This window comes from Centroberyx gerrardi, chromosome 8 (genome assembly GCF_048128805.1).
Source record: "Centroberyx gerrardi isolate f3 chromosome 8, fCenGer3.hap1.cur.20231027, whole genome shotgun sequence".
NCBI classification, from domain to species: Eukaryota; Metazoa; Chordata; class Actinopteri; order Beryciformes; family Berycidae; genus Centroberyx; species Centroberyx gerrardi.
The window spans coordinates 17,575,603-17,603,355 of NC_136004.1; the positions used below are offsets into that span (position 1 = coordinate 17,575,603).

Sequence of the window (27,753 nt, forward strand, 5' to 3'; positions counted from 1 at the left end):
CAACAGTGAAAATGGTGCTATTATTATGTTATTGGTGTTCATACTATAATGGAATAAATACATGGACATGGCAACAGAAGATTTTATTTGGAAACAAATATAAAGTAGTAACACTCAATGGCTGGTCATGGTAAGGTACATATGAAAATACAATCAAATCACAAAAGGTGCATTTCCATGACTTCATTATAATTCCATTACAGCTCACAGATGATTGACTTGCTTATCACCATGGGAGGATACTCTTTCCTCCAAAGCAAACAAGTACCACTGTATACTGTAGGTTACATACTCCAACAACTCCACGCAAGAAGCCATGCTGTCAGCAAATGTGAAAACAAGGACAGTTGTCAATATCCTGGTAGCTATTCCCAAAAGCTGAAAATAAAAACTGTACAAAATCAGGTGCTGCACTCTGATGTTGAACAAAGAACAAGCTCACATATATATCAGTGTGTTCTCTAGACCAAGCTTTGGTAAAATACAAATCATACCTAGTTATTTCTGTAAGTGCAAAGGCTATTTTCTGTTAATTATATGTAACATATAACTGGTTACATAAGGGTTTCTACAGAAGGTAAACCTTTCAAACGTCTTGACATCCTGACAATGGCCTTCAAGAATTCACAGAAATGAATGAAATGAATTAAAATGATCAATTAACAAAAAAACTGAAGCTTTGTGGTCCCTGCTATTGTTGCACCTTATACGTAATTGTTAGGGCTTATAGTCAGAAGACCAAAAATAAGTGATTGTACAGCAAATAATGTGTTGCACAAATTGGCCAAAATAGCACAAAATTCATGTAGAGCCAACATGCCTTGCCAGGCTGACCAACATAACTGGTACTCAGTCCCGTATAGTCTAATGTCTGACTATACCTGCAGTCTTTTCTGCTTTGTCATGGCTTTTCAAGGCGTCAACCACAACTACAGTTCCATGTCCTCCTCTCCAGAGCTGTGGGCCTCAGGGAAGCTGTATAGAGGGGAGTATGTGTCTCCAGGTGGGCTGGTGGGGCTGAGCGGACTCTGAGGGGTGGGGGATGGACACGGGGTCGGGGGTTGCCGACACGCTGTCTGCTGTTTACGCTGCCTCTGTAGGGAGTCCTTCAGCCTCCGAGACAAAGCGTCCTCCGGTGGCCGCCACACCACCAGCTCCATACAGGAATGGCTCCTAAGGGGACGAGGGAGAAGCAGGTGAGACAAAAAGGAGGACCGAGGGAAAGGTAACTGTATCTGCAGCTCTTAAAGGAACAAACTCTTCCAGTGGAACATGACACGTGTTGCAGCATTTCTTTGAATGTGATTCTAACACCAAAGAGAGGAGCACTTACACAGACTGGGCTACTGTGTGGGGGAGGATGTCACTGATGCCGCGCTGCAGACCCTCCCTCAAACTGTCAGACAACACCAGCACTGGCCGCCTCGGGGCTGGCTCTACATCCAGATCTTCATCCTCATCGTCATCCTCCAGCGTTATCCTGTGATACATCAAAATCTCAACAGTCACTCAAACATAGTAACAGAGTAGTAGTAACACCATATATCTTGTGCTGATGAAGACCTTATGGTCGAAACACAAAAGGCTTTTTTAAATTTCAAGCTTTTAGTCTCTTCCCTCCTTACTGGATTTAGAGTTCCTTGGACATTACATTCTATAAACAAAGCTATTTAACAAGTAATGGTAATATGAGACAACAGATTATGATTTTTGTCTTTTTTTCATCTCCACCAACAAAAACAGTTCCACTACCAAGTGTTGCCAAGCAACACATAAACTGTTTAAATTAGAATACCTGTAAAGCAGAGTGATACATAATAAAACGTCCCGGTGCTGTAAAACTGTATATCAGCACTCACGGAATGCCTCCTGTCCAATCAAATTACTCCACCAGAACTAACTGTTGAGACACCCTGTATAATGCAAACAGATTCTAGTATGGAGAGTCTCTATTACATAGTCACACTATAGCCTGAAAGCTCGGTATTGCTCACCTATCCTCGATCTCCTGAAGTCTCCTCTGAGCTGCCTCTATCTCCATGCAGGAGCCCTCTGTCTCCGGTCGGGACAGGGTGGTGGAGGACTGAGGCGACAGTGACTCCTGAGGCCCCGAGCAGGGTGGTGGAAGTGCAGGACTGGCTTGTTGTGCAGACAGAGGAGGGCAGCTGCTCGCTGGAGGCCAGTCATGACCAACGCTGGAGCTGGAGTTCTCCAGAATGTCAGATTCTGCCTCCACCATCAGCCGCCTCCTTTTGGCACTGCATCCTCTGAGGATACAGAAAGATACATATTCTAAGTCTTGTAGGTGAACATAGCAAGTAAAGTCAAATGGTCAATAAATTTGCCCTTTTTGCCTCTCTCACTCACTCATCATCAGCTCTCCTCCTATGCTTCCTCAGGCACCGCCTCTCCCAGCTGCTGTGGGGAGACAGAGCTGTGTCAAAACTTACAATGGGTCACACAATACAAACAATCTGAAGCCTTCAGCAGATGTATTTAATACACTTTTCATCACAATCACAAAATAAAGCATGCAGGGGTAATTATGATCACAAATGATGAATTCCAAATTTATGAAGTGAACTTCTGAGCCCTGTAGGACCCATGTGACACTCACGTATTAGAGAGCGCTCCTCTCTGAAGGTGGCCAGAGGTACTTGGAGGTCCAAGGTCAATCCCCATTTCAGGAAGGCTTGTGAGGGAGAACGGATACATGGCTGGCAGAAACCCCAGCTCTCCACTGGTGGGGCTGGAGTGATGCATGATGGTCCAGTCGAAGAGATGACACTGGATGGTGGTGGACGAGTAGATAACCACAGAGGGATTTGTTCTGTTAGATCAGTAAATATATCAATAATAGCCTACATCAAGTGGTCTGGGAGAAATATTTTCTGCACATGAAGCAGTTCTTGTTATGATGACAAGTGACGCAAATAGCTAAGTTAGAAATCTGCGGTAGCATGGGGTCAGTTTTACAAAGAAAGCTGGTTAACGTCAGTTAGCTACAACGCCATTGTAACTTATTATTAGGTTACCTTCTATGCAAATACACGGATAATACACCAGGAGGTCTTCATCCTTGCGTTGAATAACAACTTCGTAAGAGAGGCTTGTTGAATTAGCCAGAAACGTCTGCAAGCCGACCTGTGCTACTGACCCGCCCCTTGATGTTTGTGTTGTTGATGTTGACGTTTTGCTAGTCTCTACTCAGTTGACACTCTTTGCCTTTTTCGTATTCCCATTAGCTGGCATTACACTGTGTTTGCACGGTGAAAATGCCACTACCGTATATTTAAATGCAGCCATCGAGTCGACAAAACACTCAAATAACAGTAACTTTGGTATGAATTACTTCAAAAGTAACCTGGCTAACGGTAGCAAAGTGAGTCGCAGCAGAAAGTCGTCTCGGTTCTAGAAGGGAAATACGTATTCGTTACGTTACGTGGATTATGGGACTTGTAGTCAATATGAGCAAGCAAGTCAACCCATGTAGCTAATATTAAACACTGGTCAAGACAGAACAGCAGCACGGTTAACTAAACGAACTTAACAGGTAATGTTCATTGCACTTGTACTAGCTCCTTAGTACGAAATTTTCCGATTTTTGCATCGCCACCAATAACAGGAAGTATCAGCGGCACTACTAGTCAAAGATCGTATGTTAAGATAAATCCCTCTGCTTTTCCTCTTCTCGGTAGTATCAAAGAGTGTATGTTTGACAAGATAAACCACTGTTTGCTTCTTCCTCCTCTCGGGTCAAAGAACCCCTATTAACAGCTGTTTTTAAAGGGGCCGTCATGCATTTTAATCGCTTTGTCATCTCAAACGACGAGTCATGTGACAGTGAAATACTAGAACCTGTTGTCTCTGCTTGTTTCCTTACTCAGCTCTGAGTCTTCACACTGGAGTGTCTCTCTGACGAGGTAACACATAGAACCTCCTTGGGTAACACACATTGCTGTTTATAACAAGACTTAGAGAAAAAGCTACAGTAAATAGTTATAATAACGGCGGTATAATAGTTACCTAACGTCATTAAATAGACTTAAATGTATCCAGTTCATATAGGAATATTTTTAATTTAGCAATTTATTGATTTAAATCTGTATTCTTGTTATTTCATGACTGGCTAACTCGCAATTAGGTGCAGTTTTTGATAACATTGTTTTACTATACTCCCTCTGTGTTGTTACTTCATAACGTTTCCGTTGAATCCGTGGATTTGTTTTTTTCTTTTTTGCTCTATCCAGGTTATCCAGAATGCAGTCTTTGATCATTCTTGCAGGACTACTGGCTTTTGTCTCCAGCAAACCATGTGGTAACTATTTCCATTAATCCAACTGTCACCCCAATCAGTAAAAGTTTACAGTAGTTATTTTAGTATAGCTGTTAAAGTTTTGTTTTCACAAACCCTTACCAAATCAACCTGAACTCTGGGAAATAACCCAGTTTGCAAATACACTGACTCACTGCTCTGGACATTCACTGATTTTGCAATTACCCATTTCATGAGTCTGAGTACACTTGATGTTGCTTGCTCGCCTAGAGAAGTGCTATTGTCATCAAGTTATTTACATAATACTTCCAGAAATTACAGAGAATTGTGGTACATTTTTGATCTTTGGTGTCAAGGGTAGCATATCAATGACATGATATGTATACACATACATATATACACAGGAAATTGGTACTTAAAATACATCAGTGAAAATTCTTCAACTTATTAAGTGGCCGTGGTCTTCCGGTTGCATGTGACTGCTGATGCAGCAGGTCTGGTGTTGCAATGCCTTTTGGCTTTTCAATGCACTGGGTTGATCTCACTGAGTGTCACTGAATTGTTTTTATGTGTCCTCCATATTTCTGTCATCTAACTTTCTGCTTTACCTGTGTCTTTGGTAATGTATTAATCCAGGTACTGAGGGATCTAACAACACTGAACTGCTCCTGTCACTCAATAAGGATCTCCTACGCTCTCTGGAGGGGCAGGAAGGACTCCCCAATCCCAGCGTGCACTTGGCATTACGGCTTTCTGATTACCACAACCTCGGCAAGGAGAATGATCACCTGAATAAACTGAAAACTAATTTGCACAATGACATCGCAAGGTAATGCACTGTTTAAAAATACCCTTATTCTTTTCCTCTCTTTATCACTGTGGCACAACAAAAGTAATGCTGTTGTAAATCTATATGTAAAGTGAATTTATATTCTTCCTTGATGTCCTCACCTGACCCCCAGTCTCCTGTCTCCTCCTCAGCTCTCTCTCTGGGGGCCAGTCTGTGGCGGGCCTCCTGGCGCTGTACACTCTGGCTCTGAAGGCCTCCTGCTACGACCTCAACACCGTCAGCTTCACTGTCGGTGGGAAGAGCGAGACCCTGCTGACCCACCTGAAGAGGCAGATGGAGCAAGAAAAGGAGCACATCGCCTGTAAGTTCTCCTCTGAGCTTTTAAAGACCCGCAGGAATCATCCCACTTACTGCACATATTCTTGTGCTGCAAAACTTGTTCAAAATTGATTTGGGGAAACTTTTTTTTATGTGAAAGCGTGCTCACTCGGGCTACACTGCCTCACTGAAAAAGTGTTCAACATTTCATAACTGATATTATCCATATTTAATATTTTTTGTTATCATTACACGTGAATATATTTTCTTTTCATAATGGATCTACTTTTACCTGTATTGCAAGGAGATCTTATCCTTGAATACGTCTTAATTGAATTTTAGGGTGTAGGGTGTAGTTTGCTTCAGAATGCTGCAGCACAGTGTAGATTATGTTTGTCAGTCATTGATAACATTTTATTCCAGTTTGGGTGGAATATGGATGACTTTTTATTCAAATTTCTTAATTGACTTCTGTGGTAAAGCTAGGGAAAAGAGATTGCAATAACAATACCTTTCACTCTACCCTTTAATTAGTTACAGTGCAATAATGCAATAACTACCATTTCAACACTGGCTGGTTTTATTTATTTCTTCTCTCCTTTTTGCAGACAGCCACCGCCCTTTGACCAATTACTACCAGTACTCTCAGGGTGTGCTGGCTCTTTGTGTGAGCGGCATCAGGGTCAACACACACGTCAGCAACAAGCTCATCAAGGCTGTCGATCATGGCCACATCAAACATGGCGACTCTGAGTGTATCGGTGAGTGAAACCTCATCTGAACTTTTTCTCTTATATATACTAAGTCAAAGATTTGTAGGCAGTATGTCGTAGGTTTACTTATATATGATGTAAATCCTCAGTAAGTCATTTCAAAGATTTGTAGTACTTATAACTGTTCACAATTCATTTAGTTATTAACTTTTCTAAAACATGAGATTCCCAATTTCTTTCAGGTGTTTCTTCCCATACACACATACACACACCGAACATTCACATGCACATACAAAACAGACATTACTGGCATGACTAATTGATGCACATGGATGTGCCATCTTTTTGAAAGTTAATCTCTGCTAGCAGACCTTTTCTCTGCTCTCTGCTTTTAAAAAGATGGTTTTAGCTCTCTAGTTACTCACTTGGATGTGAAGTTGTTGCTCCAGCTTAATGCATCAAATGGTTACTTGGATTACATCCAAATCTGCCAGACCTCCTCTGGAGCCGCATTAAGATTGGAATTTCTTTCCAAAGTTCAGATGTCCTCTGTTTGAAAAATGTGGCACACACTCTGAAAATTGTTGTTGCCATGAAAGCAGGTTGTGGAGTATTACCAAGTCAAATAATAATCTGTATTGTGTTTTTCAATAGTTTTAGGTCATAGGTCATAGGCTTAATAATTGAACTCTATTATTGCTTTGTTTTTAATGTGTGGGCTATACAAATAACCACACAGGCAACTCTCCATATCATGTTGATCAGAGGGTGTACATGACTACTTAATATGTATTTTGCAGGTTACTGTCTCCCTTGTTCTACTGTATCTTTATTTGTAACTACTAATTCTTAGATTTATTTAATTTTTCTAGGGGAGTTTCACACACAAGGGAGCTTTCATTTTATGTTTTCCTACACAAATTTCTTTGTTTTAAGATTTTCACTTTTTCTCTTATTGATTTTGTCCAAACTATTCAAACAAAATTCAGGTTTCCCACTGGTCATTGAGGTTCTGGAATATCATGTAAGTTAAGAGTCATATTCCAGACAGGGAAAGTCAGAAAATCCTACATTCTCTGAAGTTCTCTAATGACATTTTTCCAGTGGATCACTTTACAGTAATTTACCAGAATGCAGGCCCAGGGAGGGAACCTGTACATAGTCCTAAGCCTCAGACCTGTTAATGCCATTGATATGTTTACATGTGAGAGACATCCAATGATTTCATTTACTAACAGCTCAGTCCTCCATTTTTTCTGCATCAAGTTAAATTCTCTCTATTACTTAATGTCCAATATGTTTATTTAATCCTATCCCCCTCCACAGACACCTATGCCATGGCTGGAATGGCGCTGCAGTGTGTGAAGGACGCTGGCTCCCATGTGCAGAATGCTGCTGATCTGGACACAGCTCTTACTAAGATCAAGCTGAAGCTCCTGGCCTCGCAACGGGCTGACGGTCATATAGGCAACGAGTTCAGCACAGGACTGGCCGTTCAGGTAATGATCATTTTTTTGTTCCTCTCTCTCTCTCTCTCTCTCTCTCTCATATTAAACTTACTGTATGAAACCTAATAAAACTGAATGTGCTGCTTAAATGTACTCATGTGTTGTCTCCAAGGCCTTATTGGCAATGGGCAGCCAGGTTGCGGAGTGTGCTGCATCCATGGAGGCCATGAGGACAGACGCCAGAAGCAACACATATCACAACCCCATGTCCATATCTCAAACACTGCCAGCTCTGCAGCAGAAGACCTACCTGCATGTCAAAAGCAAGGAGTGCCTCAACGAGGATGGTACATGCAGCGTTATCTCTAATCTCTGTGGTGTTATTAGCCTCTGTATTCTGTATCCTCACTGTTTTTGTCTTGCTGTGTGCCCTCCTACAGACAGCCTGGTCCTGGAGCCCAGGGAGACTGTGCTGGTGTTACCAAGCCAGACCAAAGTGGCTCTGATGGTGGAAGTGGTGAAATCCAGCGGGGCGACTGCTGATTATTCTGTGGATGTGCCAAAGGGCAGCTCCCTGTTGGAAGCCCTGGTACTTCTCCAGGGGAAGAATAACGGCTTCACGTGAGTTAATCTGATCTGATCTTTGTATTTTAGTTTTTTCCAGTCCAGTATGATTGACCGCAGTGAGAAATCTCTCGTCCTGTGCTGCAGGTTTGAGAAGGAGTCCAGCCTGTGGGGGCCTTTCCTCAGTGTGGTGAATGAAGAGCAGGCCAGACAGAGCGACCGCAGATACTGGCACCTCTCTTCAGATGGGACTGCTCTCAGTCAGGGTGAGGACACACACACACACACACACACACACACACACACATAGATTACATTGTGACTTATCAATACAGCTTTATCTGTACAACTTTGATCTCCTGGTTCAATTGCACAGTGGTAAAAGGATGATTGTTTGCTCCTTCAGGTATCAATGATTTTAAGATTGAGGCGGCTCAGAAGATCACCATCAAAAACACAAGCTACTGAGAGCGACATCACTGTTTGTGTAACAGTGATTGATGTCGGGGTTATGGATCAAAAGCAGTTCAACTCAAAAAAATGCTTTTCTGTCCTTTGTCATTTTTACCCATGAATAATGTTTTAATCTTGGTATCAACCTGTCAACATCATCTGAGAGTTAGTGTCTTCAATTATTTCTGAGAATTTCTGCATTTCAAGTAGAGTTAAGCACTAATTTAGTATTTTGTAGAGTATGCTGTGGATAATTGCAAATGTATACCACAGCAATTTTAGTGTTTTGTCCAAATGGATTTTTAATTAAATGAATGTCAAATGTCTTGTGAAATTTTATATTGTGTGTGATTGTTTTTTTTTTTAACACATGAAAATAAATATTGTGATGGCTTTTTAAATAAGGAATTTTAAGTAAACGTGTTTCTGAAAAATCTGGTGAGAATTCTTCTTCTTTAAAGCTTTTAAGTTTTTTTTTTTTAATGAATTGATAAATGAAATAATTTTGTATTAAGCCCATCTTCACAGAACACTTTCAAAATTTGGTGTTGGATGGACTCCAAAAATGCAGCTTGAAGTTTGTAACCTGTTTGTAGCTTCCCTTCACAGAGCAGTAGAGCTAATCACGATCATCGATTTTTTTAATTTTTTGAATGCATGCATCATCATCATCATCATAAATCCACATTTGTTATGGATTGCGGATTTTAATTTAATCTCTCAAAAACAAGTTTGGCTAAAGTGTGCAGAGCCATTGAGAACACCAGGTTGCCTCTTATCAAATGGAGATAAGCTAAAGATCAAAGTGATCCCTCAGTGGTGGTTGGGACATGGCCAACCCTCTGGTGATGGACCTAGCATAGAAATGAACTGGCTAAGCAAGTGAAATGAGACATAATTTTGTTTGTGAAAGGTTCTATACAGTCCAAACTACAAATTCTATACAATTTAATATGACGTTTATTTACTATTACTAAATTTGAAGGCTACCACACAGACGTACACAGACCTTTTCAGTTATTCGTTTTAAACTCATTTTCGTTCACACGTGTCACTAAAAGAGCTTTGGAAGTTTATTCGGACTTCAGAAGATGCCGGACATTTCTGGTGTCATTAAACAACAATCTGGAAATGTGAACGTTGTGACACTAATACTTTTATTTGTTATAGACATGTTATGATGCCTTTTTGGCCAGTGATTGGACAACTAGAAAACTCATCTGTTAGACGGTAATATTGACAACTGATTGACACACTCAGTCCCCAGCCGTCGTTTCTCAACCGCTTTATTAACCGGCATGTGTCAAGAGGGCTTTTATTGTGGAAAATACAGACCATTCATACCGGAAGTGCTTTTTTTGTTGCCGGTACAGCAGACGATATGGCTCTTATTACCTAACATTTACAAGTAATTTAGCTTGAGAAACATGCGAAACCAAAATATATGTACGCCACAGGAACAAACCTATTAATCTAGCGGTACTTGTTTCATTTGCAACGTTTGTGTATTCCGCATATATATTTATATATTGATTATTCATAGCGTACACTACAGCATGGAGAGGTGGAGCTAGCTAGCTAACGTTAGTTAACGTTACCGGTAATGTAACACTTCTAAACTGGTCGCTAACTTTACCAAGGAGTGACATTCAAATAAATATGATATTCCATATAACAATAGACCTGTGTCTATCGTAATGTCTTGCTTGTATCGATTCGTGGTATTAAATGGGGTTTCCAAAATAAAACCCCAGACAGTTCCCATACGGTGTATCAGATTTGCATGTAATGCGCCTCTACAGTGGAAGAGATCAGAGTTAAACTACCTTCGTGTCGGAAACCCAGCCTTTGTCACAACTAAATTAAGTAGTATGGCCAATAAGGCAGCCAAGCGCAGTTTTTCTAGCTCACCAAATTGTCTGTCAAGCACACTTTCAACTGAAGATGGAATAACTCGAGTAAAAAGGGTCTCTATCGAGGGGAACATTGGTAAGATCTGCAGTATTTATATCAGACTCACTGTAATGCACTTTTATAACCAGGCGTGCATATTTGTTGTTAATGACCAGTTCTGATGTGTAAAACACCTGTGTTATGTCCTTTCAAACATCAGCTGTTGGGAAGTCGACCTTTGCAAGACTCCTGCAGTCAGCTGGTCAGGACTGGGAGGTGGCACCTGAACCTGTCAACAAGTGGCAGAGCATTGACGGTGGGACCTCTAAGGTGTGCACATGCCCAGGCCACTAAATGTTCATTTCACTAACAAATGAAAGGAAGGCAAGCTGACCATCTCCCTTATCTCTGCTTGTTCACCCTCTTGCATCTTCAGATGGAGACTAACCCCCAGCAGACAGTCAGCAACCTGCTGCAGATGATGTACCAGGACCCTGAGCGCTGGTCTTACACATTTCAGACATATTCCTGTATGAGCCGGCTGAGAACGCAGCTGCAGCCCCCTCCAGCTCGCCTGCTCCGCTCAGAGGGGACACCCGTCCAGGTGTTTGAGCGCTCGGTCTACAGTGACAGGTGAGCAAGTCAGGACAGGACAGGAAAGTGAATCTGAATTGGGACAAATGCGGGTGGCAGAGTGGGTAGAGAGACTCCGGGTCCTTGAACTGGAGGACACATAATCAAGCTCCCATAAAGGCAAGAATCTGCTCAAGTTAAGTTTTAAAGTGTCCTTGAACAAGACACTTATTCCCTTCCAGCTCCAGGTAGGGAGCTGTTCTGTATACTAACCCTGGTATCAGTAAAAACACATTATTACTGTGTTATTATAATGGTTAATAAATCAAATTATACCTGTGATACAACTTGAATTACATGGATATATGTTAACACAGCATGTTTCAATATCTGTGCAAAAGCATCCTCTTGTATTTCTCTTTGTTTAAACTTGCACTTTGACACACTTTCCCACCAGATACATCTTTGCCCTGAACATGTTCGAGCTGGGCTGCATCAACTCCACAGAGTGGGCGGTCTACCAGGACTGGCACTCCTTCCTAGTGGAGCAGTTTGGACATCAGGTGGAGCTGGAGGGCATCATCTACCTCAGAGCCCCACCTTTGGTATTCACAAAACAGAGATTTCATGTTATTCATTCAAGAGATATACTTATTAATAATGACTTGCAAGGAACTGGAGCAAAAAAAAACAATTTAAAAGTATTTCAGAAATGTACAAAATAATTTTATCTCCTGGTAGTAGTTGATACTTGTAGTTCTTACTGGAGCTTTACATCACTGACAGGTAGTTTAGTCTCATACATTAGACAAACACACAGTCATTTTGTGTCTCTCTCAGAAATGTATGGAGCGCCTGGGGCGTCGGGGGCGGGCGGAGGAGAAAGGAGTGAAACTGGACTACCTGGACAAGCTGCACACTCAACATGAGAGGTGGCTCGTTGAGAAGAGCACTAAGTGAGTGTTAATGAGACTAGACTTGCTTCTTGTTTGAGGTATTCAGGTCTTAATGGCTTGAGTAATGCTCAAAGACTATTTCAGGTGACCTCTACTTCAGGTGACCTCTGCTGAAATGCAAAAATTCAAAGACCTTGTCATCTCAACATGACCTTTGAAGTATGGCACTTAAAGCTCCAATCTGGGATTATTTTTGAGTCCATCAATTATGGAGGGTACGACTTGCTTATAGAGAATAATTTCTTAGCAAACTTTAAATCAGTTGGCTACTCAAAATGCAGATCTGTTGTGCCCAGTGTTTACAAACAATACAATAGATATAAAGAAATCATTTCTAGCAATATACATTTAAGATTGGCAGATTCCTGACTGGGGAATCTGAGTATAACCATTTTAATTGCCATTCCTTGCAGCTGTTTGTTGCTTGGCTGTGAACAGATGCTGTTCAGTAGTGTGTGGTCTGAGGGAACCAGGTTGTTGATATGCAGAGTGTGTTGGTTCTCTCTTTTCAGGCTACATTTTGAGAAGTTGAACCAGGTACCTGTGTTAGAACTGGATGCCAGTGTGGAGTTTGAGAGTAATCCAGAGGTGCGGGATCAATTTATAACAAAGGTATGTTGTCTATTTTACTTTGTGATAGAAGCTGCCATACCAGAGTTAACCACATGAGGGCAGTGTCCCAATGCTTGCAGGCTCATTTCTCATCCTCAGACTAATGCAGTGGTGGGCAGTTGTGCCATGGAGGGCAGAGAGTATGCAGGATTTTGTTCCAACCAAAGACTACAGCAGGTGATTTCACTGATTAGCACACTTTCAACCAGAGAGGAGGAAATAATCATCAAATCACCTGGTGTGGCCTTTGGTTGGAACACACTCTCGGCACATGATTGCCCACCACTGGACTAACGTCTTTGATTTTGGGAGAAATTGAATTGCCCATGTACATTTCTGTTGTCTGGTTTGATGTTTGATGTGTTTCATGTTTCTGATCCATTGAGATCCTGAAGTATCTTGCACTCCATACACAGGTGAAGAACTTCTTCAATGAGCTATGAGAAATCAGTCGTCAAATAACTACCGACTCCCATGGGATGACGCTAACTGACATCCAACTACATGTGAATTTCTCTGGACTTCAAGGGAATATAAAGTTATATAAAAAGGATTTATCACAATCCCTGTATGGGACCATACTCCATGACACACACATTGCCTCAATATTTAAGTATCAAAATTCTGATATATACAATTTTCTTTTTGTTGTTTGCTTATTTGTTTTGAGTTACTGAGAGTAGTTAAGATTTCTTATACAGTGTATGTTAAAATCGTTTGACAGGACTTTGAGAGGATTCCAATTGGAACTTTAGGAACTATATTTTATTTATTTTTGTTTTTTTTGTGATTTTTCTGCATCACACCCTTATTAATACAGTTGAATAATTGAAACACAGATAGGTAACACTTAATTACATGTATTTTATAGACTACGTAAGTTTCTAAATAAACCAAATGTTTATATTATCACCATGACCATTTAGAAATATGGTTTCCTGGAGGTCAGTCAGTTGAATGTGGTGCTGCTTTCTACATTCCAGACCAACTGGGACAAGCAAACAGTACTGTGTTATGTTACTGTTTTATTCATTAATGAATAAAATTACATTTGTCTTTAAACTTTTGCGGAATGTATTGTCCTCTGTATTATCACTGATTTTCTTAGATTTAGTCTTTTTTTCTTCATTCCCAATTTGTACACTTTGAACTACATTTATCACAAGAAGTATAAGGTGCTAACGGCTGTATAAGTGGTGTAATTTGTTAATGGATTTGTACATTTCAAAGGGATTAGGCTCCTGAATGAATATGAAAGCCCAGAGAGTTTGACAGGACAATGACCTTGGAGAAATGTTTCTTTTTTCCGCCCCTCTCTGATGTGCTCTGATGATCAGAGGGGCTGTTCAGATGCCTGGGACGGTCAGGGGTCATCAAAGGGCAGCTGTCCACTATAAAGGGGCCTGTCTGGAGCTCTGTCTGCTCACAGCATCATTTCAGACTGAGACCAGCTGGAGGAAGGACATCACAGCAAGCTTCAGCCTCTCTCTGTCTCATCTTTGTTGGAGCAGTTTTTGTAAGCTGAAGTACACTGTTGAGAAATGGAAGCTAGAGTGCTGACAGTATTCGGCACACTCCTCCTCTGCTGTTTTGGGGTTGCCTTGTCAACACGGGAGCACAGATATCCCGCAGGCCTTGAGACCGGCTTAGCATTTGGGAATATGTCGTCTCATCATAGCAGATACCCTCTGTACATGATGCAGCTGTACCGCTCCTTCAGGACGGCAGATACCTCACCGTCCAAACCTGTCAGCACCATCAGCACACGCAGTGACAAGCCCTCACTGCACAACTCTGACTCTGTCTTAAGTCTGATGGCAAAAGGTGAGTAAACTTAGTTAAGCCTTTATTGAACATTTTGAAACAGCAACAGCATGCGCATCATGTTTTATTATTCTTATGCACTTTTTCAAATTTGAATAATTTACACTTCTTTTATGCATCACTACATATAAACCAGTGGCTGACTACTGGCTCATCTGTATGAAATGGTATAAATTCATTATATTATACATTCTAAGTATTGTTAGTTTCTTCCTGGCCTACTCCATCCTCCAACAGCTCTTTGGTTGGTGCATTATCTGTGTTATCAGACCCTCCCTTTTTTACAACCCAGAAAGTGTCAAAATGCTTATTCGACTTTAAAGGCTTGCTCTGTTTTATGTGAGAGGGTGTGTGTATTAGCCCCTCAGACGTCCTTGCACAGGGGGGTTCAATACACATCCTGTCCTGCTCACCCTCCCACTCCAGTGTTTTGACATTTGTCCAAGGATCTGGTTTGCCCAGAATCATCAGGAGTGGTGGCTGCTCTGTGTAAATTTGGGTTCTCATTAAGATGTCTTGTCTCATTTTCAGGTTGTCATCAAGTAGGTGAAAGATGGGCAGTTATTTTTGACATGTCATCCATCGCTGCCAGTGACCTTGTCCAGCTGGCAGAACTTCGGATCCGACTACCAGCATTCTCCGCCTCCAGGCGCGCCACTGTGGATTTATATCACTCCCAAAAGCAGAACTGCGAGCCGGACAGCACGTTGTGCCAGGAGGAGCACCTTTTCCTGGGGAGCTTTGGCACATCTCCTGGCAGCACAAAGTCTTCTTGGAAAGTTTTTAATGTGACTGCTCTGTTAAAGTACTGGCTGTATCAGGGAGATGGAGTGACCAGCCAAGAGGCCTCAGCAGAGCAGGTACTGGAGACGGACCATGGGAGCGGTGCAGGGGACGATGGAGAGGCAGCTGATAGGTCCCACTTCAAGCATCTGGTAGGGAGGCAAAGAAAGATAAACTATCCAACCACGGACCGGGTCATGATGGTCATCTTCTCCAAACATAACCTGCCTCAGGAAGGCCAAGAAGCGTACAGTCTCATCCAGACTGTGGAGCACTCCAAATATGTCATCATGGACAGAGTCAGCAGTGACATTCAAAGTCGACGCCACAAAAGGAACCGGATGGAGAGGATGCGGGTGGCCGGTGGAGCTGCGGCTACGGAGGCACCACCAGAGGCCGTCCAGCGGCCGCTGTGTCGGAAGGTGGACATGTGGGTCGACTTCGACCAAATCGGCTGGGATGAGTGGATTGTGCACCCCAAGCGCTACAATGCATATCGCTGTGAGGGAGAGTGTCCTACACCGGTGGACGAGTCCTTCCATCCCACCAACCATGCATACATGCAGGTAAGATGAAGTACTGATATTTTATAAGCCCATTTACTCTTTGAAATTCATTGCATCACAATGTTTTGTATAGTTGCTCATTTATGCACTTATGTTTTTCAGAGCCTCTTGCGACTTCACCATCCAGAAAGAGTGTCTTGTCCCTCCTGTGTGCCCACGCGCCTCAGCCCGCTCTCCATGCTCTACTATGAGAACGATGACATGGTCCTACGGCATCATGAAGACATGATTGTTGAAGAGTGTGGCTGTCACTGATATCCCACCCATCACCGGTTCCACTTCAACCGCAAGAGCAACTGTCAAAGGAGCATAACTGTGAACTTTTACTGAACTGAATTCGATCATGGTGTCAGTTCAGTCTCTTTACAGTTGCATGAAAGAATGACAGGACAGGACATGATGGTGAAGATTGATCGAATCAAGAAGAAAATATTTCATCCATACTGGGTGGTACACAATGGTGTTTTTTGCTATCTTCAGTGAGATGTACAGTATGATCCATCATGCATTTTATCTATTTATACTACATTAAAATGTATATATTTGTACATACAATTTGAAAAATATATTAAAACATTTTATTCTGATATGAGAAATGTGGTCCTTCACTTTTTTAGCAGCTAAGATTTTTTGGACACACAACTCCCGTTCATTTCTATTAGAGATTTCTGATATTCTTACTTTTATTTTCTGTCTTTTTGTGTCCTTATGATCATAAGATTCATCCATTGAATGTTGCAGCAATAACCATTGTATAGAATCAATACACTCTGTTTGGTCTTAACAAAAAGTAAAGCACTCTGCAAGTAAAGATACTCTGATCTTAATTCCACTTAGTGTTAAAGATATTCATGTTTTCTTTGACTTTTGCTTAGCTAACATTTTAGTGTATTTGCCCTCCTCACCTCAAATCCACATCTTTGTTTATACTGGGCCTATTACCGAGCTCACATCATCAGAAGTCATTAGCGTCCTCTCAGTGAGGCTCAGCCAGACACCGTCTTTTGTTGATTGTGATCAAACAGGCACAGTGGAACAAACACAAAAAAACATATTGAAGGAGACAAGGTTGGATGAATGGTGGAGAGAAAAGCAGTAGCACTTGTTTATGTTAGGGGGGTGTCAGGAAGCAGAGGTGACAAGGGGAGATTTAGACCCCAAAGTCAGAGTGCAATGAACGAATGCCAGAGTAAACGTCTGGATGCTGAAGCTACTGTGGAGTAAGACAGGGTGGGGTAGAGCTTAAAACTGTTCAATCCACACCTCCCCTCCCCCCCCTCCCCCCTCACAGCCTTGCACAGACGTGTACTGATCAGGACTGGCTGAGTTCTCTTATTAGGCAGCTACAACCTATACCCAATGATGATGTTGAGAAGTCAAAGCTGAGTTTAGATTTTTCTTAAAATGACCTATGCTAATGATGATGCCTGAATGATCTTAACCAACACTACAAGGCTCAAAAACTGTATTTACTTGCTTATTTATACTTAAATAAACATAAATAAGCTATTACAAACGTATTTATGCTGATCTGTGATAAGCTGATCATAGTAATTGAGAATCCATTTGCCAATATGAAGCTGTGGTGGGACCTTGACAATGTTGGCCGAGCAAGGTGTCATGACCTCTAAATCACGTGTCAGTTCTCACACATACAATCAGACTGGACAAACCCTTCTGTCCAAAATACCCTGGTGGTCAGGCAGTCAGTTGCATTGGCTCTTACAGGGATTAGTGCTAATTAGGTTCCATTATTCACGCTGATACTGGTGTAATAGGGCCTGTCCCAAATGTTTGAATTAATATTATATAAAATGCCATTATGATAATTTGAATACCATTGTCAGCACTTGGGCTCCATTTAGTGGACCAGTGTTTTCCTTTTTGCTGCAGAAGTTCCTGTTCTGCAAGTGATTAGCTAACCAGTTGACATTCCTACAATTCTTAACAAGCGCTAAACTGTAAGTAAACATATGATATTTTACAATTTGGGAAATATCTGGTTTCTATTACATTGTGATTGGACTTTCTTGATTGTTAGATACCCTCTATTCTGCTGAATAGGTTCCATCTATGTCTATGCCATTGCTAGTCTCTAGTACAACTTGACTATCACTTTCATTACCTTTACCTGCTTATTGCAACATTTAGAGTCTCCAATCCACCTGACTTGCAGGTCTTTGGAATGACGGAGGAAGACCACACAAACACACATGCAAACTCCACACAGCGGTGGTTTGCTGTGACAGTGCCAACCACTGAGCCACCATAACCCAGGAATAATATTATGAACGTTAATTAAGTTTATGCCATAGTTTAATCAGTTGAGCAGTGCAACTGAGAAGGCTATATACTGTATAACCTGGGATGTCCTGGGATATCCAGTTCTTCCAGTTCTTAATAAGCTTTTAAATAATGAACTCTTCAGAGGGAAAGCCTTGTAAACCACTCAGTGGGGGCCTAATAAAAGTTTGGCACAGTGATGAAAGTATTTGCCAGCACTAGGAGTGGAAATGGCAACACTGCATGATGACGCTTCCTATCAGGCTCCCAGGAAGTAAGGAGTTTCTCCCAACTATGTACAATTGTATATTGACCTCTGTTTTCCAGGCCACTGGCTGAGGTTATCAGTCACCAGTGGGCTTCTTGAGGAATTCCACTGATGTGGCTCGTGCTGCACCAGGAGGATTAGGAGCGCTACAGGCCATCAGGCACCGCATCAAGTTCAAGAAATTAATCATTTAATGAACTGTACATCAGCTTTTCACTTGCTTATAAACTTGAAATTCTGTTGATTTGAACTGCAAATCATTTATTTTGTGTTTGGTGTTTGTCAAGCTTATCAGTTTATGAGTCTTTACTGTTGAACCCATTATCATCACAATAACCACTTCTATGGCTGTTTGCTTTCTCTTAGATAGCACTGTCCAAGGGAATGTGTATTCACCAGTTGACATGATGACACTGTCCAGATTAATGTAAAAAACAACACTGATTTCACAGCACAAGCCTGACTAAGAGCACACCATTTAGGTGCATTGACAAATACATGAGAAAAAGTAGGTTTTATTTGCTTTAATGCTTTGTCACCCTACAAACCATGTGAAAATCTTTTTGTTTCAAAATTTCATCAACAAAAGCATGTTTTACATTCTCTGTATGACACTTGAGGCGAACAATATTTTTGAAGAGCACGATAAACAAATTATACAGTATTTTAGAGATTTCAAGGCAACATCTGAAGAAAGGTGTCAGGACATAGGTAGGAATAGGCAGAAATCCAAGTGACAAACCCTTCTGGAATGGTTGGAAAATCAGCAAATTAAATTATTATTTTCAATGGAGCTTAATTTCCACGAAACTATTTGGGAACTGAAGGCAAGAGGCTTTGTTGGTGTTCCTGAAGTACTTTTCAGTGTTGATTTTTAACTTGTAACCACTACAGGAAGGCACGCTTTATCACACATCAGAATCAGTTTTAAGCCTTTAGGCAAACAGAAAAGTAATATTACCGATTTGTTCTTGACAAAAAAAAAAGCAAATGAGATCAACACACAGACGTAGACTTTAAAGGACTAAGACACTGGAGATATTGGAGGGGAAGGTCCGTCTTCATGGAATGGGTGATGGGAATAGAGAAGGTACTCCTGAGCCTCTCTTCTACAGCATCATGGTGGTAATAAGGGCAGTGTCACACCTCAGTCCTCATTCCAGCACCCACTAGATGTCCATTTCGAACTGTGCGTCATCACCTTAAAAAAGCAGTAGAGACACACACATTTCACAAACAGAACACTAAATATTTCACTACACAAGGATTAATAGAGTTTGGAAGTACTTAAACTTAAAAATCTAGAAACCTCAGTCTAGGACTTGTGTACATCATTTATTGATATGCAAGCACAGATTTATGAATGTCAAACTTGCAGATTGAAAGTTTTAAGAACTGTCTCCTGCTACTCCAAAAAAATAGAGTTCTCATGTTTTTCATGGATTCGTTGGAAGCTTCTGATCCATGTTTTCGTTTTTCAGTGGCTACCTCCGCTAAATTTGACTCAGGCACTGAATCCTTAACTCTAAATGCCAGTCTGGGTCTAGCCTCTAGATGTGTGTTTTAGCCCTGAAGTGTGTACGTACCAGTGCTCTTGTTCTCGGGTGTGGTGATGATGTTGTTGTTCAGTGGTTCTCCATTACAGGCCTTTTCGTTGATGATGTCTTTGGCGGGGGGACTGGTCACCCCTGGAATGGCAGGCAGACCTCGAGGAGGAGTCTTGGCCACCGGGGAGCTGCGGCACTCCAGCAGGAACTTTCGGTCGTAGATGATCCTGGTACCTTTTGTGGGGAGAGCCGGAAAAAGGGGAAGATAACTACAACAGGGTTTGGGTATTGCTAGGGACCTTGTGATATTCATCACAATTCATACATGGTGACAATAAAATGTGACCAAAATTTTGCACACTCAAAACTACGGGTGGATGTCAGTGAGAATTGATAGTACACCTAAAAAGATGACTAACAGTGTTTCTTGTTGAAAAAAAATGTAGTTGTGAGATGTGGGAGCAATTTTGTCTCTTATTTGGGTATTTATATCTTCATATATGGACAATTGTGATGTAAGTGTCCGTTTTTGGGGGGGCAGGCTGAGTAATAAGGCCAGATGATGCGTTTTCATTGTGTTTCAGTTTCACTTTGTTTTTTTTTCCAGAAGCAACTTTCCAGTAGTGTGGGGCCACCGCAGCTAAATGAACGCTGTGTAAATACTGTGCTAGCAGGAGTAAATGAGCCTAAACAGGAGCCAATTTTGTAAAATCTCAATCTCTTAAACATAAAATCTCTCACACTCATAATAATAAAGCTACAACAAGATATTTGATGTCAGATATGGCCCAGATTAAATTAGAGAACAGGTGGGCAGAGGACAAAGGCACCACATGGAAATATCTACTCAGCAAGGAATGGAGGGCAAATCAGCTTTGCATGGTCAGATGTGTCCCATGTCTGATATTCCCACATTTTACAGATAGTAGTTTAAAACGGGAAAACACTATCGGAGGGGGAGCTTTAGAATCTCTCTCCTCATTAGATAATTCTAACAACTTTGAATGCAGTACATTATATGAGTTTAAGACTACCACTAACATAAAATAGAATTAAACACAAGCTGGACTGATATAGAAACTGTTATCTTAGCTCAAATGGAAAGCAGCATAGTTTTGACATCTACACCTCAAACACAGTGAAAAGGTGTTTCACAATAAGGTACACCAAAGGAATGTTAATATTAAATGCATTTATGGTTCAATGTTCGATGAAATATTCTTAAGTGCCCACCCTCTCAACCTTGTTGGCATTGGTTGATGTTTAACTGAAAATTGAAGCTAATAAAGATAATTTACATGTGTAAAATCATTACTCTGCAGGACTGAGCCAAATGCTTTATGGGCCAATTTGTGTTGTTGATTGACTTCAGCACTATATAATAAACACACATGACATTCTGCAAGAGAGGGGCAAATGATAAACATCACATGACCAATAAAAATGAATCCAGCCAAAGAGCCTCTGCTGCCTTGTTTGGCACTGGTAGATGTTTAATTCATGCCTCCGGCAAACAGACCCCAAAACAACTAGATACATCTCGTTAAGAAGATTTTTGCCGACACTGGAATAGACCAATCACAGCTTTAACGTTAGTTCTTGTTGACCAATACCGACGATGTTTGCTGGGAAGCTTCGCAGCCACCACGCGCAGCATTAGCAACAGCGTACAGTAGGTGCCGCTAGCGTCACAAGACTGGGATCAGCTGGTGCTCAGTAAAACACACAAAAAACATTTTACTAACAAATGGGAATGCATTGACATGATGGATATTACATCCACGTGGCTCTGTAACCTCGGCCGTGACTCATAGTTGACCTGTTAACCCCCAACACCAGTCGGTCTGTGCCTGGCCTTTGTGTCACCAGGCAGCTAGCGTTAGCGTTAGCTTGGCAGAGCTAGCAGCTAGCAGCTGGTGCTGCAAAGTGCGGTTTGACAGCAGGCAGACCTCATGGAGTTAGCCTAAGCATTCTTGGCATACAAGCAACGCAACTGTTTGTGGGTAAAAACACTTGTGACAGTGCGTAACAACACAGGCCGTTTCAAGTCTTCGACACATGTAAATACAGGACGTTAGCAGTGCATACCGCCCGGGGTGGTGCTGAACAGGGTTCCTCCGGGAGTAGTGCAGTAGTCATGCGGCATGTGCGCCGCGTCGTTGATGGTCACCCTCCTGGTCGCCGGGATGGCCTTGGCAGTGGTCTTCTGACAGCCCGTAGACATCTTCGATTACTTTAAGAAACTAGAGCTAGCTAACTAAATAACATGAAACAGGCAAAGAAGTCTTGGTTTTACAAACAACAAAGCCACACTGTTGCTTCAGATATTGCTTTGGCTCAATAAAATGGCTATTTTCGGATAAATAAAAATAAATACCTCTTTTTCATAAGTGCAAATAATGTTAGGTAGTATCTAAATTTGTCACATTACAACATGCAATCTCACAAGTGGCCAGGTTCTTTGTTAAAAGGACCTGAGCACGTTCCTCCACTCAGCCTACATGCACACAAAACAACAGACAAGGCAGGCAGGAAAATGCTCTCAAGGTTGACGAACTGGAGTTACTCCGCCTCCTACTGGCACTGGATGCTTGTGCAATGGCTGCAAAGAGCTCAGGGTCTTTCAGTATCAGATCCATATCAAAATACTCAGGGATAAGACGCAAACACTTTGAAAAGAGAACATCCCTTGTTAGATTTTGTTTTCATGTCTAAAACATAAACCTTTTAAAGAATTTCCTTAAGGTTGTGTGGGGGTGTTATTTGTGAATCAAATTGCACATATAGTCATTGACTGATCTGATAGTTTATCTGGCACCAGTTTATATGGTCATTGTAAGCTCCTGCGGCCTTACTAATGAAACTCAATCAGTAATTAAGCCTCAGGCATAAATCCAATGATAGGCCAGCTACCTTAGAAGTTCATCTGAAGGAGGTCATCTTCATAAGAGGGTTGTTCTCTTGTGGATTGCATTGTCAGGGATTTAATTAACAGATACTAAAAATGGGTACAAAAATGACTATCTAGTCAGGAGCTATCACTTCCACTAGTGCACCAGTCCATAAAGTTGTTTATTTATGTGTTCACAAAGAGTTGCTTTACTGGAGACCTTAACCTAGCTTTTCCTTCCTCCCAAGTGTTCTGCTGGTAAAAGGCTGAGAGAGGTGTAATCGTCTTCATTAGTTGTTTTTGCACTGAAGTGCCAAATGGGCCCCGCAGAGGACAAGGGCCAGGGCCAATTCAGCATGTTTATAACATTTGGTTTGTAAGTCATTTATTTGAAACTATAATCAGTGGTCAGTTACACATAAGCGTCTCACACAAAAGCATACACACACTAAACACGAAGACATTTCATTTCTTTATTAATTTTGTAAATGTTGAGCTGGTGTACAGGGTAAATTGTCAATAGATGTCCTCGGATTTGATTGGATTAAAAGGCTTTTACATGTATTTTTTAAATTCATGTTTGACTCTCCATAACAATAAAAAAGCAAACAAAACAAGTTAAAATACCCACAAGACCCCTATTTATCCCCAGGTTGCAGGCATTACCCAGAACTCAACAGTCTCTTGGTAGCTACAGCTGTATGATGCTAAAAGTACATCCATAACATAACTAGAATCCCAGTTGACAAGTAAGGGTGCATAGCATTCTAAGTAAATATATATATTTTCATATATTTCATATATATATTTATATATATTTATATATATATAGCCTTTTATGTTAAAAACATTTTCTGTGCATGTGCGCAGTTGCATTCCTTAGTATTGAGTAATATGCTATTGCGTTAATAATGTCTTCAATCCATTCTAAAGGAATATACATGTGTTCTCTAGTTTTTGCAACAGTTAATATTTTTGCATGAACTTGGTGCATGGCGTCATCTCAGTCGTCCCTTAGTGCAGGGGGTTTTCCATTATTCCATTTGATTTGTCCGATGTAGCCACTCCTCCCTCTGCTTGCACTAAAATGGACTCCTCCATTCAAACTGTCACCATGTGGAAGCCTTAGAACCGGCTCAATCTTATATTTGGTAAGGGGCAGCGATAGATCAGGGGTGGGCTGTGTTGAGGATAAATGCTTGTCATCTTGAAAGCCTAGCCATCGAAGCCACCAAGTCGCCCCACAGTTCCACCTAACCTTGCCGTTGAAGATCAAACTGTTCTCCCTATTGTCAGATCATCAGACCTCCCCCTCTCTCCGCACCTCACATCAGCATTTGATCCATAAATGGCCCCTGGTTCAGAAGCCAAACATAGAAGTTTAGCATATGAGCCCTTACTGAGCAAACCGTATGCTGTCACATAAGGGGTAATCCACCTTTACACTACTGTGTAATCTGTTTAATCTTATTGACATCTAACTTTTTTGAAGAGGTATTAAAAATGAAGAATTATCAAAAATGAAAATAATCTTTGATGAAGGGATATTTGTTAAAATGTCAAAAAAAACAAGAAAAAAAACATTTGAGGCTTCTCTTCTTTGAATCTCTCATGGATGATTTGTATGTATGTTTCAAATAAACTGGGAATTAAGTCATATGTTTGATGAGCAATGGCAGATATTGAGTTGAAATAACCGAGTGAATAGCTTATCATCTACTAAACTACAGAGCCAACACATTATGCCTTGTTTATATCAAGACTTATACCAAGACTTTACATTCATCGTCTGGCTGCAAAGCCTCACTAAACACAGACTTGTGGATGGGTATTTATTGCAACTTTGAGTTTTTGTGACTTACATATTTCTCTATAATAAAGCACTCAATGTAATGATCAGTTCTAACATATGGTTAGAAAGCAGTGTATGTAGTAATTCATGTAATGAGGGATGGCACGCTTATTGAGGTAAATCAACTTTTAAAAAATGTGTGAATTTGGATTACATGTATATTCTGAGAGCCTCTGCTCTATGTCCATTTGCAATATTACTTCCTGTGATATTATCACAACTTTGACATGTCCCAATACCTAGGACTGAATAAGTGATATTAAAAGCTCACACACACACACACACACACACACACACACACACACACACACACACACACGCACGCACACACACACACATTAGGATTTCTCTCAAGGTGCATATGAATGTCATTAAGGCTTAAAAAAACTATGACTAGACACTTCTACATTCTCTTGATGATTAACAAAAACAGAGACATTGGGCACTTTGCATGAAACAGATGGGATGGCTGGTATGAAGTTCTATACCTTTAATTGCCCAAGCCCGAAGAAACACACATAGAAGTCAAACTGCAAATACTGTGAGGAAAAGAGACACAGTTTCCTACTACTTTGATTTATGTCTGTATTAAAACTAAATCTTTTTCTTTTCCAAACAGGCAAAGTGATAAAATGTGAAATACTAATGTTTTGACATCATTTCTGAGTGAAGAGTAAAGCTATGATTAACAGATTGATAAGCCCGAGCTTAGGAAGAACATGAGCTATGATCCTGATATAATCACACACACACACTCACACGCACACACACACGCACAATCCTTTCCTTTTGTAAGCGTTATTGCTTCTTCTGAAGTAAAGTTAAGACAGTAAATCATGAAAAAAGGACAATAAACAATAAAGAAAGGAGCAAAACAAGAGACAGGGTTCGCGAAGGGTCAGGCTCACAGTTGTGGGGTCAATATTACAGTTTCTCATCACAGTGATTGGTGACTGACTGTCTTTGCTACACTCCAAAGAATTGCCAAGAAGACAAACATCAAATCTCAACACGTCCGACACACAACACTTCCCTTGCTCCAGCTGACTCATCACCTTACCCAGCCGAAACCAGTGCTACGTCTCTACCAGTGTTTCAGCTGCTTTACCCTCATCAAGTGACATCTAGTGTTGGTGGAGAAATGGTCTATAAATTCCCCTCACGGGTAGAGGTATCAGACTGTCTACCCCATGAGGTCAAGATGGTCCAATAGACACTGCTACTAAATGAAGGTGGGATCCTGCCCCCTGCTGGAGGCGGGCAGGACTGCTACATCTAGTCTGAGAAGCCAACTGGAGGCGGGTGGGAGGTGGGGGGTGGGGTGAGCAGGGCAGGATTCAGGGTGAGGCCGGGAGAACACAGGTATCAGGATTTTGGCTCATAGAGGAAATCTGATCATCACAAGCTCCACAAGGACACAGTACACACTGGGGGGAGGGGATTTTTCATGATATCTGTCACTCGGGATATCTGTTATTTTCACCCTCCACACAAGGAAGCCACTCTGAGGGAAGGCCGGGGGAGACAGGTGCAATACAGAAACCTGCTCTCCATCCCCAAAGCTCAAAAAAACCCAAACAGCCAGACCTAGTTCTTCCCTCTTAAACTGTGACATGTCGAAAAGCAAAGGGTGGAAGCACATGGAAATCACAAATCAACAAACAACCTGACACACAGAAACCTGACGGATAAAAACAGGCAGAGCGACACGACAGTTTGATTTGTTTGTTCTTGTACCCACAAAGATCTCAAGATATATAGAATAATATATAGGTTTAGACTGAACGAACCAAACAAGAAAAACAGGGAGGAATACCTTATGTACCTGAAACAGCAGCATCAGTGGCATCGCATAGGGATCTTATAACATAAACAACACACACGTAACACACAGTCACGTATAGCATTTTCAGTGCATACGATATTATGTACAACACCAATATCCTTGGGTGATAGTGTAGCTTACTGGACTTTGAGAGCACTGGGACAGTGTGGTTTGAAACTAGTTTGTGATGTTCTTAGCTGGAAGAGTGTGGCAGGGAGGAGGGGGAGTAACCTGTTGCCTAGAGATTATGCAATTCTCAATATTTTACAGTCTCCCTTTTTCTAAAGTTTGACTGACACACCTTTCCCTGTTTATTTAGAAAATGGGCCAGCGATTGACCATACCCTACATTGCATGCCCATCCCATACAGCGGTGTCCTCTCCCCATCCCGCCCCACCCTTTACCCGCCCCTATATTCCCTCAGTATTGTAGTTAAAGACAGGCCATGCGGCAGCAGTCACTCATGCTGATACAGATAACAGGAAGCACGTTTTGGTTGCTAGTTTTTTTTTTGTGTTTGTGTTTGGTTTTTGTTTTATACGAAATCATGCTTCTAGCCTAGTAGTAGATGTTTTTTTTCACGGTTTCTTTAAAAAAAAAGGTAATAAAAACTACAAGTAAATCCATATCCTTCTCTTCTGGTGCGTGCTGATAGTCGGCATAGCCGTCGTGGTTGTTATCATTGACTTGGGTGTCTGTTGCTGTTCATTTCTCTCTGTCTGCATTTTCATGGGTGTTCTTCCTCCTGTCAGCTGCTGCCGGTCATGTGTCCAAGTAGGATGGTTTTGGTGAGGGGGTTGAATCCTGCGGAGAACCCTGTGGAGAGAGGACAACACATTGATATAGGACATGCCACGAGTTTATCCTGCTGCATCTGACTGAGCAAAGACACATAAGGAATCTATTGAGGATCTTGCATGCAAGTTGCACAACACTAGTCTCTAAGTCAGTATACATATATATATGTGAGTATTTTTGAGTCGACGACTAGGTATATCTATCTATAAATGCCTTAATATACCAAGCAAACACACTGCTATAGGCTGTCTTGGCTAAAATGTCAATCTGTGAAGTTCCCCTCAAACTGAAAGGCGTTCTGACACTCAAATATCTCTCAAATTTGTCTCTCATTTTGATCAGACATTGCAATTTCTATCCACATTTGCTACACTTACTTGTAAGTAGCTAGGCTGTAATATAATACATACATTTTGCACCATTATTTAGGCAAAAATGGCCTCACAAGTGGTTTTACAGTCAGTAGTGAGCGGGTTGAAATATCAGTAATCTGAGGAATGTCATGGCCGTTACGTTAGAA

The 27,753-nt window shown here is 41.3% G+C and overlaps 6 protein-coding genes across 10 annotated transcripts in view; 3 read left to right on the top strand and 3 right to left on the bottom strand.

The window, feature by feature from the left end:
• Positions 1-68: 68 nt before the first annotated feature.
• Positions 69-3,371, bottom strand: ccdc117 (coiled-coil domain containing 117). 3 transcript variants are annotated; one of them, XM_071920940.2, is made up of 6 exons: positions 3,036-3,371; positions 2,618-2,787; positions 2,368-2,418; positions 1,995-2,267; positions 1,334-1,480; positions 69-1,173 (listed from the first exon to the last, which is right to left on the bottom strand). In XM_071920940.2, the coding sequence occupies exons 2-6, from the start codon at positions 2,761-2,763 to the stop codon at positions 930-932; spliced, it is 861 nt and encodes a 286-aa protein (XP_071777041.1). In that variant the 5' UTR covers positions 2,764-2,787; positions 3,036-3,371; the 3' UTR covers positions 69-929. The 3 variants fall into 3 exon arrangements, with proteins under 3 accessions (XP_071777041.1, XP_078141397.1, XP_078141396.1); XM_078285271.1 differs by having other exon boundaries at positions 2,368-2,415; positions 2,618-2,830; XM_078285270.1 differs by having other exon boundaries at positions 2,618-2,830.
• A 427-nt stretch (positions 3,372-3,798) lies between these two features.
• Positions 3,799-8,834, top strand: tcn2 (transcobalamin II). The gene is made up of 10 exons (XM_078285236.1): positions 3,799-3,923; positions 4,251-4,318; positions 4,913-5,105; positions 5,258-5,427; positions 5,993-6,145; positions 7,424-7,596; positions 7,718-7,892; positions 7,986-8,166; positions 8,257-8,375; positions 8,516-8,834. Exons 2-10 carry the CDS (start codon positions 4,261-4,263, stop codon positions 8,575-8,577), a joined length of 1,284 nt encoding a protein of 427 aa, XP_078141362.1. The 5' UTR covers positions 3,799-3,923; positions 4,251-4,260; the 3' UTR covers positions 8,578-8,834.
• A 1,119-nt stretch (positions 8,835-9,953) lies between these two features.
• dguok (deoxyguanosine kinase) lies at positions 9,954-13,324 on the top strand. The gene is made up of 7 exons (XM_071920904.2): positions 9,954-10,551; positions 10,676-10,785; positions 10,892-11,088; positions 11,486-11,633; positions 11,869-11,984; positions 12,497-12,596; positions 13,013-13,324. Exons 1-7 carry the CDS (start codon positions 10,260-10,262, stop codon positions 13,037-13,039), a joined length of 990 nt encoding a protein of 329 aa, XP_071777005.2. The 5' UTR covers positions 9,954-10,259; the 3' UTR covers positions 13,040-13,324.
• Positions 13,325-14,137: 813 nt separating this feature from the next.
• Positions 14,138-16,024, top strand: spaw (southpaw). Its single transcript, XM_071920942.2, has 3 exons — positions 14,138-14,420; positions 14,952-15,769; positions 15,872-16,024. The coding sequence occupies exons 1-3, from the start codon at positions 14,138-14,140 to the stop codon at positions 16,022-16,024; spliced, it is 1,254 nt and encodes a 417-aa protein (XP_071777043.2).
• A 2,805-nt stretch (positions 16,025-18,829) lies between these two features.
• LOC139928370 (eukaryotic translation initiation factor 4E-binding protein 1-like) lies at positions 18,830-22,378 on the bottom strand. Its single transcript, XM_071920890.2, has 4 exons — positions 22,245-22,378; positions 21,956-22,124; positions 19,907-20,101; positions 18,830-19,521 (listed from the first exon to the last, which is right to left on the bottom strand). The coding sequence occupies exons 2-4, from the start codon at positions 22,089-22,091 to the stop codon at positions 19,490-19,492; spliced, it is 363 nt and encodes a 120-aa protein (XP_071776991.2). The 5' UTR covers positions 22,092-22,124; positions 22,245-22,378; the 3' UTR covers positions 18,830-19,489.
• A 4,492-nt stretch (positions 22,379-26,870) lies between these two features.
• The window catches only part of ank1a (ankyrin 1, erythrocytic a), an 85,860-nt gene continuing 84,977 nt past the window's right edge, over positions 26,871-27,753 (bottom strand). For 2 of the 3 annotated variants that reach the window (XM_071920867.2, XM_071920868.2), the window contains one exon: positions 26,871-27,251. Coding sequence is in view for 1 of the 3 variants with exons in the window: in XM_078285080.1 (XP_078141206.1) it covers positions 27,198-27,239 (42 nt within the window). In the remaining 2 variants the exon portion in view is untranslated. The remainder of the gene's footprint in view (positions 27,252-27,753) is intronic. The other variant, XM_078285080.1, reaches the window with a different exon arrangement.